The 20,096-nt window shown below is 35.0% G+C and overlaps 2 protein-coding genes and 1 non-coding gene across 13 annotated transcripts in view; 1 reads left to right on the top strand and 2 right to left on the bottom strand.

The window, feature by feature from the left end:
* si:dkey-19b23.12 overlaps nt 1-20,096 on the top strand; it is a 69,784-nt gene that overhangs the window by 20,577 nt on the left and 29,111 nt on the right. For 2 of the 11 annotated variants that reach the window (XM_087259795.1, XM_087259800.1), the window contains exons 1-3: nt 13,941-14,033; nt 17,270-17,318; nt 17,416-17,661. The gene's annotated coding sequence lies outside the window, so the exon portion shown is untranslated. Of the gene's footprint in view, nt 1-187; nt 322-13,802; nt 14,034-17,269; nt 17,319-17,400; nt 17,662-20,096 lie in introns of those variants that run through there. The other 9 variants (XM_087259798.1, XM_087259803.1, XM_087259797.1 and 6 more) reach the window with 6 other exon arrangements.
* trnai-uau (transfer RNA isoleucine (anticodon UAU)) lies at nt 4,019-4,112 on the bottom strand. The gene is made up of 2 exons: nt 4,075-4,112; nt 4,019-4,054 (listed from the first exon to the last, which is right to left on the bottom strand). It is a non-coding gene; the product is annotated as a tRNA-Ile (tRNA).
* cnpy4 (canopy FGF signaling regulator 4) lies at nt 5,889-10,316 on the bottom strand. Its single transcript, NM_001039513.1, is given in 6 exon segments — nt 5,889-6,462; nt 7,042-7,159; nt 7,903-8,025; nt 8,150-8,246; nt 9,844-9,970; nt 10,132-10,316. Coding segments are annotated over 6 exon segments (654 nt in total). The 5' UTR covers nt 10,217-10,316; the 3' UTR covers nt 5,889-6,358.

Here is a 20,096-nt window from a genome sequence, read left to right on the forward strand (position 1 = left end):
GAGCGGTCCCATAAAACTGATTGATGACTTCCCTGGAGGACTGTTTCCCAGGTGTATGCTAGTTTGTACCAATGCTATATCAAGGTTTGATATTTTTGGATGATTGTCAAATACAACAAACTTAATTGAGAGATGAACTGGTACAATTGAACACATCACATATTCTTGGCATTCTTTCACCCCACAGATCAGTTTGACTGTCTGCTGGATCTATTACGCCATGTGATATTGAAAGAAAGCTGGAGAAAGTCCAGACATTGAGACAGACAAGGAGAGTGTTTGAGAGACGTGAGCAGCAAGAGCAAATGTCACCAAATGGAGGTGAGAGCTACTGTGGTCAGACTGCAAAATAACACCAATCTCCAGGTGTTCAGAACAAAGCATCTATAGAATGGCACTTCATTTATCAGCATGATCAAGTTATGGATTTCATTTATTGTTTAAAGGAGGAAAAAAAAAGTCCAGTGCTTAAGTATTAGTCTTTGATTGCAATTAGAGGTTCTGTAACCTTTTTAAATATTAAAGCCAGCTTTAGTCATTTATCACTGAGCTTTTTTTCTCTCTCTCTTTCTTCTTTTGTTGTCTGAACGTGTCTCATTTCCACTCATTTCATCCTTAATTAAGATTCAAGTATTTGATGATGCAAACAGTGCAAAACTGTGTTTGATTTCGAAACAGCTGCTTGTTAGAGCTTTGTTTTTCCTAGAGACGAAAGGAAGTCAGAATCCTTGGCGTAATTTCTGTTTTAATTTCAAATGAAACACGTCATTTTTAATTCCATGGATACATATTTCATAACTGTTTGGATCAGCTATCACACACAATAACATTCCACATTTAAAGAATAATCATACCAGCAAAAATGTGCTTTATGATACAATATGGCAGAAATTAAGGCATGGACAAAATTATAATTGTTATTTTTTATTATTGTTACTATGATTATTATTAACAATTCAATTCGTCTTTATTTCTATAGTGCGTTTACAATGTAAAGCAGCTTTGTTAAAGCAGCTGAACACTTTAACTGCCTGCTCTACCAAATGGTTGACCAAGTTTTTATTGTTTTAAATAATGACTGTTAAAGTCATTTATAGAATGACTGTTTAAATAATGGTTTACACACACAATATTGTTGGTTTATAAACAATTAAAACAAGCACAATCCTGTTGTACTACACTTGATTTTGGTTTTATTGTAAAAAAAATAAATATACAAATAAAACAATGTAAATGAGAATCTGAATTATTTCATGGCTTACTTTTAAAAAAATCTTTATTTTTGAAGTATGCCATTAAATATTTCGGATTCTCTGATTTAGTATTCACAATGTTTTATTTTGATTATGTTTTTAAATAAATTGGTCTTACACTTCATATTTTCTTAACTTTTATAGTATACAGTTGAAATCATTATTAGCGCCCCTTTGAATTGTTTTTCTTTTTTTAATATTTCTTAAATAATGTTTAACAGAGCAAGGAAATTTTCACAGTATTTCTGATAATATTTTTTTCTTTTAGAGAAAGTCTTATTTGTTTTATTTTTGCAAGAATAAAAGCAGTTTTACATTTTTTTAAAAACATTTTAAGGCCAAAATTATTAGCCCCTTTAAGCTATGTTTTGTTTCTATAATCTACAGAACAAACTATCATTATACAATAACTTGCCTAATTAATCTAACCTGCCTAGTTGACCTAATTAACCTAGTTAAGCCTTTTAATGTCACTTTACACTTTACACTTTACTTTATCTAGTAAATTATTATGTACTGTCATCTTGACATTTCATTGTTAATCAAAATAAGTTATTAACCGTATTATGTTTAAAAATGTTGAAAAAGTCTTCTCTCCGTTAAACAGAAATTGGGGAAAAATAAACAGGCGAGCTAATAATTCAGGGCATTTAATAATTCTGACTTCAACTGTTTGTATTCATTCCGGTATTTTTACAATAAACCGACATATCTACCATTCGGTAGAGGTTTGATATTTTAGAAATTATAGGATGTGTTGAAAAAATGCACAGTTAGGAGTTAAGAAATGCAATCCAAAATAGTTTTTTCTTGGTGGGGCAGTTAAAGGCTTAACATAAGAAATCAAAACTATATTCATTGGTAAATATTTCCTCTCTTAGTCTAAATGTAATTTTTTTCCAACATTTTTTGTGATAAAATTGAATATGCTTTAAACTGTCTAAAAAGTAAGATCGAAAATTCAATGGTGTAGAAATTAAATTTCAAAATCACCCTATAATCTTTCTGTAAATGGAATCAAATGTCATTCCCACATGCTGTTTAACATATGCACTTTCTGACATTTATTTACATTTAAAATGTAAATTATACTTAAGGGATAAATGTTAACCCAGTTACAAATGCATATAAAAAGAGACAGCTCTCACACCTTTTTTGTGCAGTACAGAATGAGTTATAAGAGCAGGAGTAAATGGCCAAGAACAAAAGCACAGCACTGGTGGTAAGTCATGTGTGATTAATAATGTTTAGAAGAATGTGTAGTAAAGTTAATGACTGTAATTGGTCATTGAAGTCATTAGCTGCTGGCCCTGCTTTGTAAGTGGGAATTTAAGAAGTTTATTAAACAAACCCACATTAGGAAAACAAAGCATGAAATCAAGTAATAAAAAGTGCATCTGAGAGATGTAAATACAAAGTCTACTTGTAAAATTTGAGATCTCAGAAAAAACTATTAAAGAAAAAAACATTTAATATGAAAAGCTTTAGTTACATTGTAAGCAAGTGTGTGTGTGTGTGTGTGTGTGTGTGTGTGTGTGTGTGTGTGTGTTATATATATATTAGCCTCCTTTTGAGTTTTTTTTTTACTTTTTTAAATATTTCCCAAATGATGTTTAACAGAGCAAGTAAAATTTCCACAGTATGTTTGATAATATTTTTTTCTTTTGGAGAAAGTCTTATTTGTTTTATTTCGGCTAGAATAAAAGCAGTTTTGGAATTTTTAATCACCATTTTTGTGACAAAATTATTAGCCCCTTTAAGCTAATTTTTTTCGATAGTCTACAGAACAAACCATCATTATACAATAACTTACCTAATTACCCTAACCTGCCTAGTTAACCTAATTAACCTAATCAAGCCTTTAAATCTCACTTTAAGCTGTATAAAAGTGTCTTGAAAAATATTTAGTCAAATATTATTTACTGTCATCATGGCAAAGATAAAATAAATTAGTTTTCAGAAATAAGTTTTTAAAACTATTATATTAAGAAATGTGCTGAAACAATCTTCCCTCCGTTAAACAGAAATTGGGGGAAAAAATAAACAGTGGCGTTAATAATAATTTAGGGGGCTAATAATTCTGACTTCAACTATATATATATATATATATATATATATATATATATATATATATATATATATATATATAATTTATTATTTTATTATTATTTTTTTTTTTGCTTCAATAGTTTTTCTGATGTCTCAAAATGTGTGTATTAATGGTCAGAATAAATAAAATTAATGATAAAAATTATAAAACCAACGTTGGGCGAAGCAGCGGCGCAGTAGGTAGTGCTGTTGCCTCACAGTCAGAAGTTCGCTGGTTCAGGCCTCGGCTTTTTTTTGTGGAGTTTGCATGTTCTCCCTGCGTTCGAGTGGGTTTCCTCCGGGTGCTCCGGTTTCCCCCACAGTCCAAAGACATGTGGTACAGGTGAATTGGGTAGGCTAAATTGTCTGTAGTGTATGAGTGTGTGGATGTTTCCCAGTGATGGGTTGCGGCTGGAAGGGCATCCACTGCGTAAAAACTTGCCGGATAAGTTGGCGGTTCATTCCGCTGTGGCGACCCCAGATTAATAAAGGGACTAAGCCGACAAGAAAATGAATGAATGAATTAACGAAACCAATGTTTTTCATTAATATGAATATTTACAGCATAACCAGATCACTGTAACAAGACAAACATCTAGTTTAGAACACACTAGGACGTATCATTGCCATTATTCTTTCGGATTTACCTCAACACAGAATGAAACTGGATCTAAAACTGCTCCAGGTGAGGCTCGAACTCACAACCTCGGCATTGCTCTGCATCGTACTGTCTTATAAGTACCGCGCGCTAACCGATTGCGCCACTGGAGCGTATCTTTGTTTACAACACTGTTTATCTAAGAATAATCCATCCAAATGTTCGTCATGACAATAGAACGAAGCTGGTGTTTCCATAGCTTAAAAAAAAAAATGTTACACTGATCTGGAGGTTCAAAGGAAGTGATGCTGTCAAACAACTTTCGTTGGATTCAAAAACAGTTTATTAAAAAAAAAAAAAAATTCCCACTGAGTTTCAGCTTATTAAATGTCCTAGGCTATTTGTGAATGGATACAGTAGGTTCCTTAGTTTGGTTTACCACCAGTTGAGCTGTACCGCCCCCTTGTGGTGTCTATTCCTTCTTAGTTGGTGGCAGTTTTCTGGTATTTTTAAAACCCTTTTTTAGCAGTTGGTAGCAAACTAGTGGTCAGTGTGGCACTGAATTACATGGTTTTCTTAATTTTGTTACAGTGAGTGTTAAACTTCAACAGACCTAGAAGCATTAATCCATTTGTCATGTTTAGTCATAGCATAAATTACAGTTCATGCATTATATTAGCCTCAGTCAACAAGAAGAAATAATATCTTTAAAATATATATATATATATATATATATATATAGAGAGAGAGAGAGAGAGAGAGAGAGAGAGAGTTGCCATTTTCTAAAAGAACCAATGAATGTTGCTTTCCTCAATATGCAAAAAATCTAATAATAAAATAATTTCTTACACAGTTCAAGCTGTAATTATGTCGCATGCTTTTAACAGCTCTGGAGAGTTTTTTTTTATTTAAATTTATTACCACTTAAATATTTCATTGGAAATATGAAAAGAGTGGGCGACGCAGTGGCGCACTAGGTAGTGCTGTTGCCCCACAGCAAGAAGGATGCTGGTTTGAGCCTCGGCTGAGTAAGTTGTCGTTTCTGTATGGAGTTTGCATGTTCCTCCGGGTGCTCCGGTTTCCCCCATATGTGTGTGAATGAACATGAATAAATGTTTCCCAGTGATGGGTTGCGGCTGGAAGGGCATCTGCTGCATAAAAACGTGCTTGATAAGTTGGAGGTTCATTCCGCTGTGGCGACCCCAGGTTAATAAATGGACTAAGCCGAAAAGAAAATTAATGAATATGAAAAGGGTAGAGTTAAAATGATGGGTAAAGATTATTGATCATATGCATGCATACTTAAGTTTTTTTCTTGCACTTGAACACTTATTTGTAATTACTTTTTGACTTGTAACCTAGAAAACCTCATAATTTAGACATAAGTAGGCCCACACGGAATCTGCGCGCGCAGAATTCCGCAGATTTTCCGCAGATTTTAAGCCCATCATTAATTCTGTTTATTTACTTGTAAATCTAAATTTATTCAGTTTTTGTTCAGTAATTTATTACTTTTTATTTCATATATTAAGGTTTTAGTTATGATACTCCGCTGGATACTCCCAAAATAATTCCGCAGAAATCTGCAGATTTTTACCAAAATTCTCCGCAGAAATAGCAAAAAACATCCGCAGATTCCGTCTGGCCCTGGACATGAGTAATAACATATGTGAAGAACATGATTGTTTCGCAGTGTACTTTTGCATAAGAACTGATCACTGACCAATCCCACCACCAGAGCCTTACATTCAGTTTATAAAGGCTCATACACAGATGGTCAATTTGACAGGACCGTCTTTAGTCTGTCAAACTACTTCATACACACACCCACACCCACACCCCCCCCCACACACACACACACACACACACACACACACACACAGACACAGACACAGACACACACACACAGACACACAGACACACACAAATTAAGACAACAAGCAGATGACTTATGCAAAAATGCATTATTTAAAAGGATTACTGTACATATATCAAGCAGCCACAACATATTTTGAAATTACCCCAAATACAAAATCCTAAAACCATCTGTTTGTTTCAGACACAGTTGTGCAGTAATGATAAATACTAATACAATTCCCAATCTGATCTAGAAGTAAAAAACACTGGTAGTGTCTGTATGTGCTGTAACATATCTGCATAAGGCAGCATACAATAAAAGGCACATTGCTGGGAACACTGCATACAATTATCAATTCAAAATGTCAGCATCGATAAAAAAAAGAGGTAAAATACGAAGGACTCTTCACATCCCATTCTCTTGTAAATGTAACAGATTTTGGAAAGTGTTCTGTAATGCAAAACAATTACACTCATATGGATGTGCTTCTTGGTTCCAATTAGCTTTGTGCAAAGATAACATACTGGTTGTGTGCATTCTTCAGCCATTACGGATGTGCTTTCACAACTCTCCTGCATCATGGGTCTCTTTTCCATCCTTCCCTTCACTCTCCTCTTCAGATCCCTTCATTCCCATGTCACCTTTCCATATCTCAGTAAGACACTCTAAAAGACATATGAACATTTCAAATAGTGGCTTGACATGTTTGTCTGGAAGGACTGGGTAACAAATCTGTATATTAAAAAAGCAATATTAAAAATGCGTGCAGATCCTGTTTCCACCTGATATTAACGGTAATTTTCAGAGCTTCGATCAAAAGTCAGCTAAGATGCATTACTATTTCCACCTGGAGTTAACATCCATTTTCAGTGATCCAATCACAATTGGTCAACAAAGACGCATTAATTTTTCAGCCTGGTGCTAACATGCATTCAAACGAGTCCCTTATGACCACTTGTGTTAAGATTTTGTCAAGCCCTGTGCCTCTTAGTCATGCTCTACAAAATTTTCACATGAACACTCGGTGCTACCCATGAGTATTACTCCATTCAGTATGAAAGCAATCTGATTTAATACGTCTTCAAATATGTCTGCAAGTGGTCAGAAAAGGACAAGCTCAAAACTGGAATTAGGCAGTTGTGGTCTAATGGTAAGGCACAAATGCAGAGCACACATTTTGAGCAAGGGTAACCCTTCTTGGCTTTTTAATACCAGCTCTAAACAGGGTTGAAGTGTTTTTATACCTTGGTCTGAGTCTTTCAGGACATGGGCTTCACAGAAGAATCTTTCCAGTCCTTTGTCTTGATGATGAAAATACCAGTCCTCCACAACCTCTTCATGCTCTTCCAACATGGTCTCACACTTTAAAAGAAACATAAAAAGATGTAAAAATATAAACTTTTATATTTACATGTTACCTTATGGACCCAAAAGACATTTACCACTTTTATTTTCTTTAATTAATTTATTCATCTTTAGTTATTTAAGTATTTAAACCTACAAAACATACTGTTCCAAACAATAATAGCTTTAGAATGTTCATTCATTCATTCATTCTCCTTCGGCTTAGTTCCTTTATTCATCAGGGGTCGCCACAGCGGAATGAACTGCCAACTTATCCAGCACGTGTTTTACAAACTAGATGCACTTCCAGCAGCAATCCAGTACTGGGAAACATCCATACTCATTCACACTCATACACTACAGTCAATTTAGTTTATTCAATTCCTTTATACCCCATTTCTTTGGACTGTGGGAGAAACAGGAGCACACGGGGAAAACCCACGTGAACATGGGGAGAATATGAAAACTCCACAAAGAAATGTCAACTGACCCAGCCGGGACTCGAACCAACAACCTTCTTGCTGTGAGGTGACAGTCCTAACCACTGAGCCACCATGTCGCCGGCTTTAAAATATGTATAAACAAATTAATAATCGTAGGATTCTTAGTAAAATTAACAATCTCAGCTAGTTGCTGTTTTCTCAGTGAATGTGTTGTTAATCTGCTCTCTTGATTGACTGCCCAAAAAAACAAAGATAAGAAATGAGGTTGATTGACTAATATAATTTGAGAACATGAAGATGCATTCATTTATTCATTACCTGTCTCTTCAGTTCTGCCACTTCCACTGTTGGTTCATCCCACAGTTCATAGGGGACACCCAGTTCCACCTTTACACCTTTTTCCACCAGGTTCTTTAGTGTGTTCATAGTTTGACTTGTGCCCTGAAAAACACAGAGATGTAAAAATAATCCAGCCACAATAGTCTGCAAACACACACATTTTATGTTCTGGCTTACTTTAGTGCAAGGGAGGGATGAGTAAAACGACCTAAGGTCAGCTCAATACCTTGGCATATCGAAGGCTTCCTGGTCTCTCAGCATGCACCTTATACTGTAAAATTCTTTCACAGATGTTATCCATGGCCTCAGTGAGTCGCATCTCTCTGGAAACAAATAAATCGTAATTATGGCAACATAGGGAGGATACTGATAGAGTTAGACTCCCCCTAACATTATTCTTCTTATGGGGACATTCTAAAACACAAACGTAAAAACAGGACTTAATGTACCCAAACATCATCAAATTTCTGCCCAACTTTTGTAATTAACCCTAACATCTATAAAAAGAATGAGAGCCAATTCCATAATTAAAGTGAAAAACATCATGTTAAGCATTTTCTTCCCTAATGAAGTCCATTATAAGGAAAAAAGTTAAATGTGGCTTAATTTATCTTTACAACAAGCGGGGAAAATCAATTTTCTATCAAATATTAGTTGTGATTAGCACTTACTACTAGCAAAAGAATGAGCCCCGTTACCACAGTTAATGTGAACAATACTGTGTTAAGCAGTTTATTTTGTTTTGAGTGTCACAGAGGCCAGCTAGTAAGTGCTGTTCAGGTAATCCTCACTTCTCTGACCTCTAAAGGTGCTCTAGTGAGAAACGCTAGAGGCCAAGGTCTTTAGCTCCTTGTTAAAGCAACCGACTCCCATGCGCTTGGTCACCAGTTGGATACCAGCTCGAAGTGGGTTGGGTGGCGTAGGACCAGCAGTGTTACATGGGCATATCAATAAAATCCCCAAGCACATTCTTTTGACAGTAAGGGTTAATCTATTATTAATAAAATTTGATTTTATGAACAGCCTTTTTAACAAATGGTTTCCCTCGGTTGTTGTAAAGTTATGATAAGCCTTTCTTTATTATGGACCTAAATTGGTGAGAAAACGTTAAACATGATATTGTTGACGTCATCTATGAAATTAGGGCCTGTTTCTATGACAATAGTCAGTGTTAATCACAAGTAAAGTTTGACAGAAATGTGGGTTTCCTTAGAATGGACTTTTATAGAAGGAATGCTTAAAATGATATTGTTCACTTGATATACTAAAATAAAAGCTTGTTCTTTTAACAGCAGAAAGTGTTTATTGAGTGTATTTTTATAGAAATTGGATCGACTCCAGATGTTGTCAATTAAATCACATTAAGCTCTTATAATGGACTTTAATGGGGATAAAACTATTAATGTGACATTGTTCACTGTATCCACAGAATCAGGGCTTGATCTTTTGCTAGGAGTTGATTAAAAGCAAAATTTCATTGATTTTTGGTGTGCTCAATTTTTTTTGAGGTATTTTGTGGTGGACTTAAAACACACAAGGCAAAGTTTTTCTCACTACAAATTGAATTGAAGCTCATTCTTTTGACATCAGAAAATATTTGTCATGCGAATAAAATTTGATAGAAATTTGGTTTGCTGTTAAGGTACATTAAGCCATGTTAAACTTTTTCCTAATAATGGAAATTAAAAGGGGTGATAAAACACTTGCTGTGATGTTTTTTACATTATCTTTGGAATAGGGACTCGTTTTTATTAGCATTTTTATAGTATTTAGGGTTAATTACAAGAAACGTTTGAAATAAATTTGGGTTTCTCTGGTTGATTTTTTTGTGCATTAAGGTTTTCTTACACGTTAGGCGTTTTAGAATGTCTTATTTCGTTTCTCATTACTACACGTAGTCAGTATGCTGTAATTACTTACGAAGTGTTGTATTTGATTTTGCGCCTGCGCTTGCCAGTGTCCAAAACTTCTCCAAGCTCCACAACTTCCTTCGAGCGGCCAGTTTTATCTAAGGCGTCCTGCAACTCCACCGTCAGTAATTTGCAAACTATTAAAAACACATTTATTAAAACATCAATAATGCTGTAACTTTAATAAAAACCCATTAGTTGTTGTAGAAGATTTATGCTGTATTTTAGTTTATTTCCCGTGAGAGTTTCTTTTATTATTTAACATCTGAGGGTTTAAGTTTTTCTTTTTGTTTCTTACCCTCGCATTTATTCGGTAATCGCTCCTCTTGATTGGCCAAGACGAGGCTAAACATATAAAACAAGAAAACAGTAAACATTTCCATACTGACTACAAACTTATGCTAACAGTATGAGTTTGTATTAAAGCCTCATCAACATGCTTGTTTATGATAACTTTGAGCTAGTGGAAGTGAGCATGCGCGCTGCCAAGTCGACGCTAAGAAATGTAAACAGAAAACGCGTTATCGATTTAGGCACAACTAATCGAAAGCGCAACGCATTGATCTTGGTTAAAGAGGCCCCGCCGCATGCATATATCAGAAAGAAACTATCTGCTTGTCAAAGTAATGAAAAACACGTGAAAATCGGAGAAATATCTTTAAGACTCCAGATTGAGAGCAACGATTAATCAACAATAAGTGCTTTAAAATTGTCATTTTCCTAAGGTTTACCACTCACCAACCCAAACTTGATGAAACTATTAATAACTGTAGAGCTTTTTAGCTGTCTGAAAGACAAAGTGAAGTCTATGAGAACTATTGTCCCGCCTAACTCTTTGTGTCCTTGAGTGATTTGAACAGGTTTAAAGTTTAAGTGATGTGTATTTATAACAGTGACATGTTGATTGCATTAACTCAGATGGCTGGCACTTGCTTTTCAAGTCTTTCTGTCATCTGTAAAAGCCATTTAGAAAAGATACAAAGTAATGTATTTTGTATCAGTATGTCTCAAGTACTTTGTTTTATTTGGATTAGCTTTTGGTTGAGAGTTAAAGTTTGTGTGTCTTCACAGGGGAGCCTGGTCGCATTACGCAGCCATCAGGATTCAGGTGTCAGAGCCACCCGTTTATTGACAGCCGATATGGTATGATGAACCTTCTGGTGGCTGTGTATGGGAGGGGGTTGAAAAGCAAATCAGAGAGACTGATGGTTAATTGCTTTATTTCTTTTAACCGTTTTATTAATCGTAATTATGCATAGATAGTGACTATAAGGGCAGTAAATAGAAAGATTTTGCTATTTAATGTGACATGCATACAGCTGTAATATTTACACATCTCAGTTTAACTGAGAAATATTTTTAAATACACATTTGAGAAATAGAGAAGAAGTCTTGTAGACAAGAAACATTGGCTACAGTTCTAATATTATATTATTTCATGTTCCTTCAGCTTAGTCCCTTTATTAATCAGGGCTCGCCACAGCGGAATGAACTGCCAACTTATCCAGCATATGTTTAAGCAGCAGATGCCTTTCCAGCTGCACCCCAGTACCGAGAAGCATCCATACACAATCATTCACGTACATACATCAGTTTAGTTTATTCAATTCACCTATAGCGCAGCACATGTCTTTGGACTGTGGGGGAAACCAGATCACCCGGAGGAAACCCACGCCAACACGGGGAGAACATCCAAACTCTATACAAAAATGCCAACTGACCCAGCCGAGGCTCGAACCAGCGACCTTCTTGCTGTAAGGCGACAGTGCTAATCACTGAGCCACCGTGTCGCCATGTTATATTATATTATATTATATTATATTACATTTCTTAGCGTCGACTTGGCAGCGCGCATGCTCACTTCCACTATATTATATTATATTATATTATATTATATTATATTATATTATATTATATTATATTATATTATATTATATTATATTATATTATATTATATTATATATAATATATTATATAATAACAGGCCTCGGTTGGGTCTGTTGGCATTTCTGTCTGGGTTTGTATGTTTACCTCGTGTTTGCGTGGGTTGCTCTCGTTTTCCCTTAATAATAATAATAATAATAATTAATAATAATAATAATAATTCGTTACATTTATATAGCGCTTTTCTGGGCACTCAAAGCGCTTTACACAATGGGGGGGGAATCTCCTCATCCACCACCAGTGTGCAGCATCCACCTGGATGACGCGACGGCAGCCATTTTGCGCCAGACCGCACACCACACACCAGCTGATTGGTGGAGAGGAGACAGAGTGATGATATGCCAATCATGATATGGGGAGGGTTAGGAGGCCATGATGGACCGAGGCCAGTGGGCAGATTTGGCCAGGATGCCGGGGTTAAACCCCTACTCTTTTTCGAAGGACATCCTGGAATTTTTAACGATCACAGAGAGTCGGGACCTCGGTTTAACGTCTCATCCGAAAGACGGCGCTCACTGAGCAGTATAGAGTCCCCGTCACTATACTGGGGCATTAGGACCCACACAGACCGCAGGTTGGGCGCCCCCTGCTGGCCTCACTAACACCACTTCCGGCAGCAACCTAGCTTTCCCAAGTGGTCTCCTATCCAGGTACTGACCGAGCGCAGCCCTGCTTAGCTTCAGTGGGCGACCATGTGAGAGTTGCAGAGAGGTAGCTGCCTTACTGTCCAAAGACATGTGATATAGGTGAATTGGTTTCCCAATACTGGGTTGCAGCTGGAAGGGCATCCGCTGTATAAAACAGATGCTGGATAAGTTGGCAGTTCATTCCGCTGTGGTGACCCCAGATTAATAAAGGGACTAAGCCGAAAAGAAAATGAATGAATGTTCCTAACCAAATTCACTGTATCCCACCCAAATTAAAAGGTTTGCAAAACAGCTTGAATACAGTTTAGCATGTTATTACCTAAAATTGTACGTACATAGCAATTAAAGTCTTCTAATAATGTGAAGCTTGTTTTTATTTTTTATTATTACTAATAATTGTAATATTATTGCTGTTATTAATATAAAATATACTTTTCAATAGTTATTATATGTTTTATTATTACCCTGTTAAAAAAAAAAAACTTGTTTGTTAACAGTTTCTCATATTTTATTTCATTGTCCGCCCGCCTCCCTATTTTCACTTTTGAATTGCATTAGGGGAGCTTAATCTCTAAAGCTCTAACACCCTTTGACGTTGAAACGTTTAACAAAGTTAGCTTTATTGACATTTTTTGTAGTTTGAAGTTATACAGTACATTGTCTGTGTTGATCATACAAATTATAATTTATATGGGACAAAACTGCTAATGAGCTGAAAGTGCCTTTTGTGTTTTTAATTTCTATACATATTAGTTCTTATGTTATAGATTATTTAAATTATCAAATAATTTCAATATGAGTCACTGTTAAACTTACAAATTTTAAGCATATAAAGTTAATGAAGAAAAAAATCAAGTTCAACTAGTGAGTGTAAATAAAAAGAAAGCACCTGTATATGAAAAACATTTTTACACTGTTTGTGTGTGTATATAATATTACAAATTTATTATTATTGTCATATGATATAACCAGTTTCAAATAAATTAGGTGATTAATCAACAATAAGTGCTTTAAAATTGTCATTTTCCTAAGGTTTACCACTCACCAACCCAAACTTGATGAAACTATTAATAACTGTAGAGCTTTTTAGCTGTCTGAAAGACAAAGTGAAGTCTATGAGAACTATTGTCCCGCCTAACTCTTTGTGTCCTTGAGTGATTTGAACAGGTTTAAAGTTTAAGTGATGTGTATTTATAACAGTGACATGTTGATTGCATTAACTCAGATGGCTGGCACTTGCTTTTCAAGTCTTTCTGTCATCTGTAAAAGCCATTTGGAAAAGATACAAAGTAATGTATTTTGTATCAGTATGTCTCAAGTACTTTGTTTTATTTGGATTAGCTTTTGGTTGAGAGTTAAAGTTTGTGTGTCTTCACAGGGGAGCCTGGTCGCATTACGCAGCCATCAGGATTCAGGTGTCAGAGCCACCCGTTTATTGACAGCCGATATGGTATGATGAACCTTCTGGTGGCTGTGTATGGGAGGGGGTTGAAAAGCAAATCAGAGAGACTGATGTGGGAGATGACAAATCCAGACGGTGGAGAAGTACTACATGAGAAAGTGGAAGTACTCAGAGTGAAGAATAACAGGCCAAACCGTGAGTGAGACTGTAAGTGATTATGCGCATGAATGCACTTGTATGCGGGGGGAGCTGCATGTCTAATTAAGGGTCTTGGAAAAGAGGAAAAGCCCATGTGTTAATGTGAGAGCGAGAGACACAGGAAGACAGCATTGAGGGGGACAGGTGGCCATGAGAGAGGAGCTGTACTCAGCTGATTCCTACCACCTTTAAGGGTCAAACTGAGGGCATGGCCAAGAAAACAGTGGAAAAAAGGTTGAAGAAAAAGACATGTTTCAGAAGAAAGTAGAAAAAGACAACTTCTTCCTTTATTGGTGTCTGTGGTTTAATGAAGAATTGCTAAATTCTTTGGAACTATTTTATTGCACAAAACAATCTTTTTGGTTTAAAAAAGGCTTCTTAAATGCGCTACAGAAAAAAAAGACCAAACTTATTATTAAAATGCTTTATTAAAAACACATTATTTTGACAGCCCCATTAGATATGCGGTTATCTTTGCATCTGCTTAATATCTGCTATGAACTGTTGTTGGTTTGTTTGCAAACAACCTATTTTAAGGAGTAAATTTCATGACACTGTTTTCAACCTGACACTTTTTATGCATGTTGCCATTCATTTACACATTCACAGTTTTTTGGGGATGTTTCAAATTCATGTTTGGTAAACAATGCCATTATAACCTCTCTAAAACAACCCGAGATGTGATTTTGTAAATGCGGGAATGTTTTGTGCATAACATGTTTCTTTTAGTCTTTTTTATGGATCTATGATATTGACAGTTTTGATAGTGTTACCATCTGTCCTAAAAACTTTTTAGTATAGCAAAAGAAATACATTTTTGTATATATTTAGTTTTTAGTATACCATTGTAAATGGCACCTGCACTGTGCACACCTACCATAAGAGGGCGCGAATTAATGCCACTTTTTAAATTTTTTTTACATAATTCAATTTGACTATCAAACAGTACACAATACTATATATTGATAAAGCTAGACAGAATGAGAATAAGTAAATGTGTGCGTTTATGTGTTTTCAAGTGTGTATGTACTCGCATGGTGGGAGATGGGTAAAGAAATCTATTGGCTTTATTATAGCTGGCAGTTTTTCAGCACACTAAAAATTACAATTCAGATAGCTAATGTTTAAAACAAGGTTTAAAATGAGTAAACCTGCTCTAAAACAGCTATACTTAATTGAGACATTTGCCAAAAGGCCTTAGACTAATGAAACAAATATTGCTCATGAGACCTCTTATCAGCACCTGAGCCAGGGAAACTCAATACCCAGCCCGTGACTGCACAGCCTCCCTACATGGAACCGCAACCATTCAAAATGTTTTAAACAATTTTATATGAAAGACTTCCACAAATAAGCAGACATCTCCATTCTCACAAAGTTCTCTCACCCTTCCAAAAGAGTTTGAGAGGTTTTAAAGCACATATTCTTGTTTATCTAGTAGATAACTGACCCATATATATATATATATATATATATATATATATATATATATATATATATATATATATATATATATATATATATATATATATATATATATTATATTATATTATTATATATATACAGTATTATATATATTAATATATATATTATTATATATATTATTATTATATAAATTAAGACACAATAATGTGCTTTTATTTTTCTCTATCTCATTTGCCATTTGCTTCAATGCCCTTTGAATAATGTAACTTTTTACTGCAAGCATCAGTGATTTTAAGATTTAAATAAAAATAAATAAAAATAAGGGATGATGGGCAGGGTGGTGATGGATATGTGCGTACCTTTGAATAAAATCCTGCAGGAGCCCCTGATTGTTAGAATACCATACAGTTTTAAAAACAAATGATCTGAAAGAAGTTTTTGCAGCAATGTAATAGATGAACCGTTTTTTGTTTTCTAAGCAATCATTCAGTTACAGTTCATAAAAGAAACATTTATTTCTTGGAATATTGATGAAATCTTTATTTTCAAAAAGTATACTGAAGGTAACTTTGCAACTTTGCAGTCTTCACACAAATTTATTTAGCAGATATTTTATCCAGTTGCAGCATACAAATTAGTATTACTTACTTACTTGCATCCAGGACCATTTTATATTGAAGTTGATATTTAGTCACACCATGTTATAGTAAAACATTGTAACATCCAATTTTTGTGAGGTTGGTCATTAGCCCAACGCTCAACCTCCAACCTGGAGGACCAGGACTTTCACCCATACACTTTAGCTTCCCCCATTCACTTTAGCTTCAACTATTCAATATAGTGCATGCCTTTGGACTTTTAGACTTTGGACTTGTGGACTTTGGAATCAGGAGCACCCAGAGGAAACCCACACGGACATAGGGGGAGAACATGCAAACTCTACACAGAAATTCTAACTGATCCAACTGGGGCTTGAACCAGCAACCTTCTTTCTGTGAGGTGACAGCGCTACCCACTGCGGCACCGTGCCACCCCCAAATTAGGATTACAATGAATAATTCAGCATAAAGAGGCAATAAACAAACAAAAGATAAAACATGAGAACTAATTGTTTTGTTATTCAACCCTTGTTTAGACAGGACAAATGAAAGCACAGGTTGTTGTTTTTTAATGTAGTGATGTTGATTTTAGAATATCAGTTATAAACCAAAGAATTATGAATTACTTCATGTGGTTAAACATCATTGCTGATTTTTTATATAAAATACACTGTATTTGTTTGCCTTTAGCTTTGGTAATCAGACTCAGAAAATTAATATTAATATTGGCCGAAATGTTCACATTTGTACATTTCCTTCAGTAAAATGCACATATGCCCTCAAGAAAGAGATGATTTTTCAGCTTGAAATGTTTTAGTAAGATAATCTCAAGGCTGTGCTAACTTAGTTAGAAAGATCTAGTTGAAAGATAGTTACAGGATCAATAGAATTTTTTAAAGAGACCATCAAACTTTTTTTGTAGCATCACTGAAAAAAACCTTTTCTCAAACCATTAATTTACCTGCAAAATATTATCAATAAACATATTAAAGCCTGCTTTACTACAGTATATTACACTGTTTATACTTTTTGTGATAAATATTTTATGCACAGATGTAAGCAAGTGACCCTTGTTGGCTTAATAGGAAAGCTTTAGTTTCATTGTAAGCAAGAAGACTGTGTGTGTATGTGTGCGTGTGTGTGTGTATGTGTGTGTGTGTGTGCACGTCCTCTTGTCTCAGTGTCAGCAATTGTTTTTTATGTCACCGTGTTTTCATTTAGACTGGCTGGACAGATGGAGTTTCATCCACAAACAGCAGCCCATGTGCAGGTAGGCACACTTGACATACACGACATTACTTCTATCAAGGATTAATTGAATATTATATTGTAAATGCAAATGATTGTCAAAGTGTTTACCTGTGTAGAAGACCCAAGGAGACCCACACCTATTCTACCAGACTAAAGCCGGTTGTCACAGCGACGTCAAACAGAAAGAGAACACCTGCTGCGGCGATCATGTTATGTCAGACACATGGACACTACAGCAGAATGACTGAAGACCAGCAGCTTATATATATCATCTCATACAAATAACGCACTTACCTGAAACAGCCATTTAGGATACACATCCACGAGGAGTATATTGCACAAAGGCAAAGACAAAAGCTAAGGTAAGTGTTGTATCATTCATTCATTCATTCATTTGATATTTAGTTGGCAAAATAAATTTTGGTCACACTTAATTTCAATGTACAATTTTCACAATTAACAAACCATTAACTAAGACTTTCAGCTCAATAAATTTGTTATTAATATTTAGTAAGGTAGTAGTTGGAATGGTATGTAAATCAAGATCATACTTTATAAGTGGTAATAAACAGTTAATATCTTAAATCAAATCACTTTTATTGTCTAATCATCAGCAGCACATGTGCTATGATGAGTGAAAAGCTTAGGTGCTGGCAGGTAATAAGCCAGTAGTAAACAGTGTGAATTGTTACATAAAGGTGTTGTATGTAAGATTGACTCTTGATGGTTGAACTAAGTATTGCAGTCCAAAATCAAAACACTTTTTCACTCTGCCCCTCCTCCAGTTACTCCACGCAAATGCTGGTTGCCAGATTGATGAAACTGACATGAGTGAGCACGCCTGACTAAATGTAAACAAAGACAAAAGAAGACACAAGACATGTCACTCGTATAATTTTGAATGGAGAAAAGTGTAACAGTCAATATGGTGAATAAGGCCCGACTTCTAGTACAGGAGCCAATCATCGATAGCTGTAGACTGACGATACTCTTTGTAGTGGGAGGGATTTTGACCAGATTTGATTTTCTGCAGTTTTTTTGTGATATGATTGTTTAGAAATAAAACTAAAAAGACAGAGGTTCCTAATATGAAATTCAATGGTAAGCTTTGCAAGCAGTTTTGGAGAATATTATGTTTTCCCATTCAGACAGAATGCCCAAGCACACTGCCCGAAAGGTGTTTCAATGATGGCCGCCAAGTGAAATGACTTGCCTTAAAGAGACTTTGACAGAACTACACATGACGGCACGTGATAAAAGGAACTTTTTATGTTAAAAGGAGTTTTTGTAATAACCATCACCTGAAATTTCTACTTTAGAAATGGTTTCTAGGCCTATGTCTCACGGCTGCATGACAGCATAAAACTGCTATGATATGCATTGCTATAATGAAAGCAGCAGCATATAGTTTACCTCAGTTTACCTTTGTTATCTTGAAAATAAAATAAACATTTAACTTGGTTTGAAAATGAATGTTAAAACTGTCTCAGTGCAAATCAACAAATATCAGTCACTTAGCGTGTACTTTTAATGATTTTAAGGAGCTTTAATATGTATTAATTATATGGTTACCATTTCCTTGGTGTGCAGTGCAAAGCACTATTCTTTGTTTCTGAACAGCTCTGCCATTTAAATGTTTCTGCCATGTTGTTTTGCGTGTTGTTTTGACATGGTGTAACAGTGTAACCTGCTCAACTAATATTTACATTTGCAATATTTATACCATTGATAAAAAAACACCTTGAAAGGGTTTTTATAACTCATTTTGGAGGCTGATGCCATCCAATAAATTTCTTTACCATTGTTTCTCAGATAAACAAGTATGTTCACTTAGCATGTTTCTTAAATATCTGCAAATAAACTATGTTTTTTAATGCTTTAGAAGAGTCAGAAACTTACATAGAGGAGCACCTTTAAACTAAAGTGGTGCCAAAAATTTGTAATAGTTCATACAGTGTTGTCTATGAATAGTAAAATAAGTATTGAACACATCATCATTTTTGTCAGAAAACATATTTCTAAAGGTGCAGTTAAATTGGAATTTTCATCAGATGTCATTAACAACCATCTATTATTCTATCCGTACACAGAAAAACATGAATAGGTTTAGAATGTAAGTAGAGAGTAATAAAATAAAAAGACAAAAGAAAAAATATTGAACACATTAAAAAAGATGTAAAATGCCCAGACAGCAGCTAAAATCTTGCTGCGTTTTTTCAGCTGTCCTCTCTTGTCAGTGTAAAGAAATATTAGTTGCTTCAGTCTCAACGCCTACACTACCAGATGAAACCAGGGTGAACATTTTAGCAAGACAATGATCCCAAACACAGCCAATGAAACTCTCAATTGGTTTCAGAAGAAAATAAAGCTGCTAGAATGGCCCTACCAATCCCCTTGAAACCTATAGAAAATCAAAACTAAAGAGCATGGATAGATAAGACCCACAGAGCCGATTCAAGATATCTAGACTGTTAACGTCTGGGTGAAAGTAAAAAAAGTTTATTTTTATGTATGGATTGTTTGGATTTTACCAAAATCTGGGTCATTTTCATGTCAACAGCTTCTTTAAAATACATTTACCAGGAAAAATCATGACACAATATAATGTTGATAGATAGATAGATAGATAGATAGATAGATAGATAGATAGATAGATAGATAGATAGATAGATAGATGGATGGATAGATAGATAGATAGATAGATAGATAGATAGATAGATAGATAGATAGATAGATAGATAGATAGATAGATAGATAGATAGATAGATAGATAGATAGATAGATAGATAGATAGATA

This window comes from Danio rerio, chromosome 7, assembly GCF_052040795.2.
Source record: "Danio rerio strain M-AB ecotype USA chromosome 7, GRCz13ab, whole genome shotgun sequence".
NCBI lineage: Eukaryota > Metazoa > Chordata > Actinopteri > Cypriniformes > Danionidae > Danio > Danio rerio.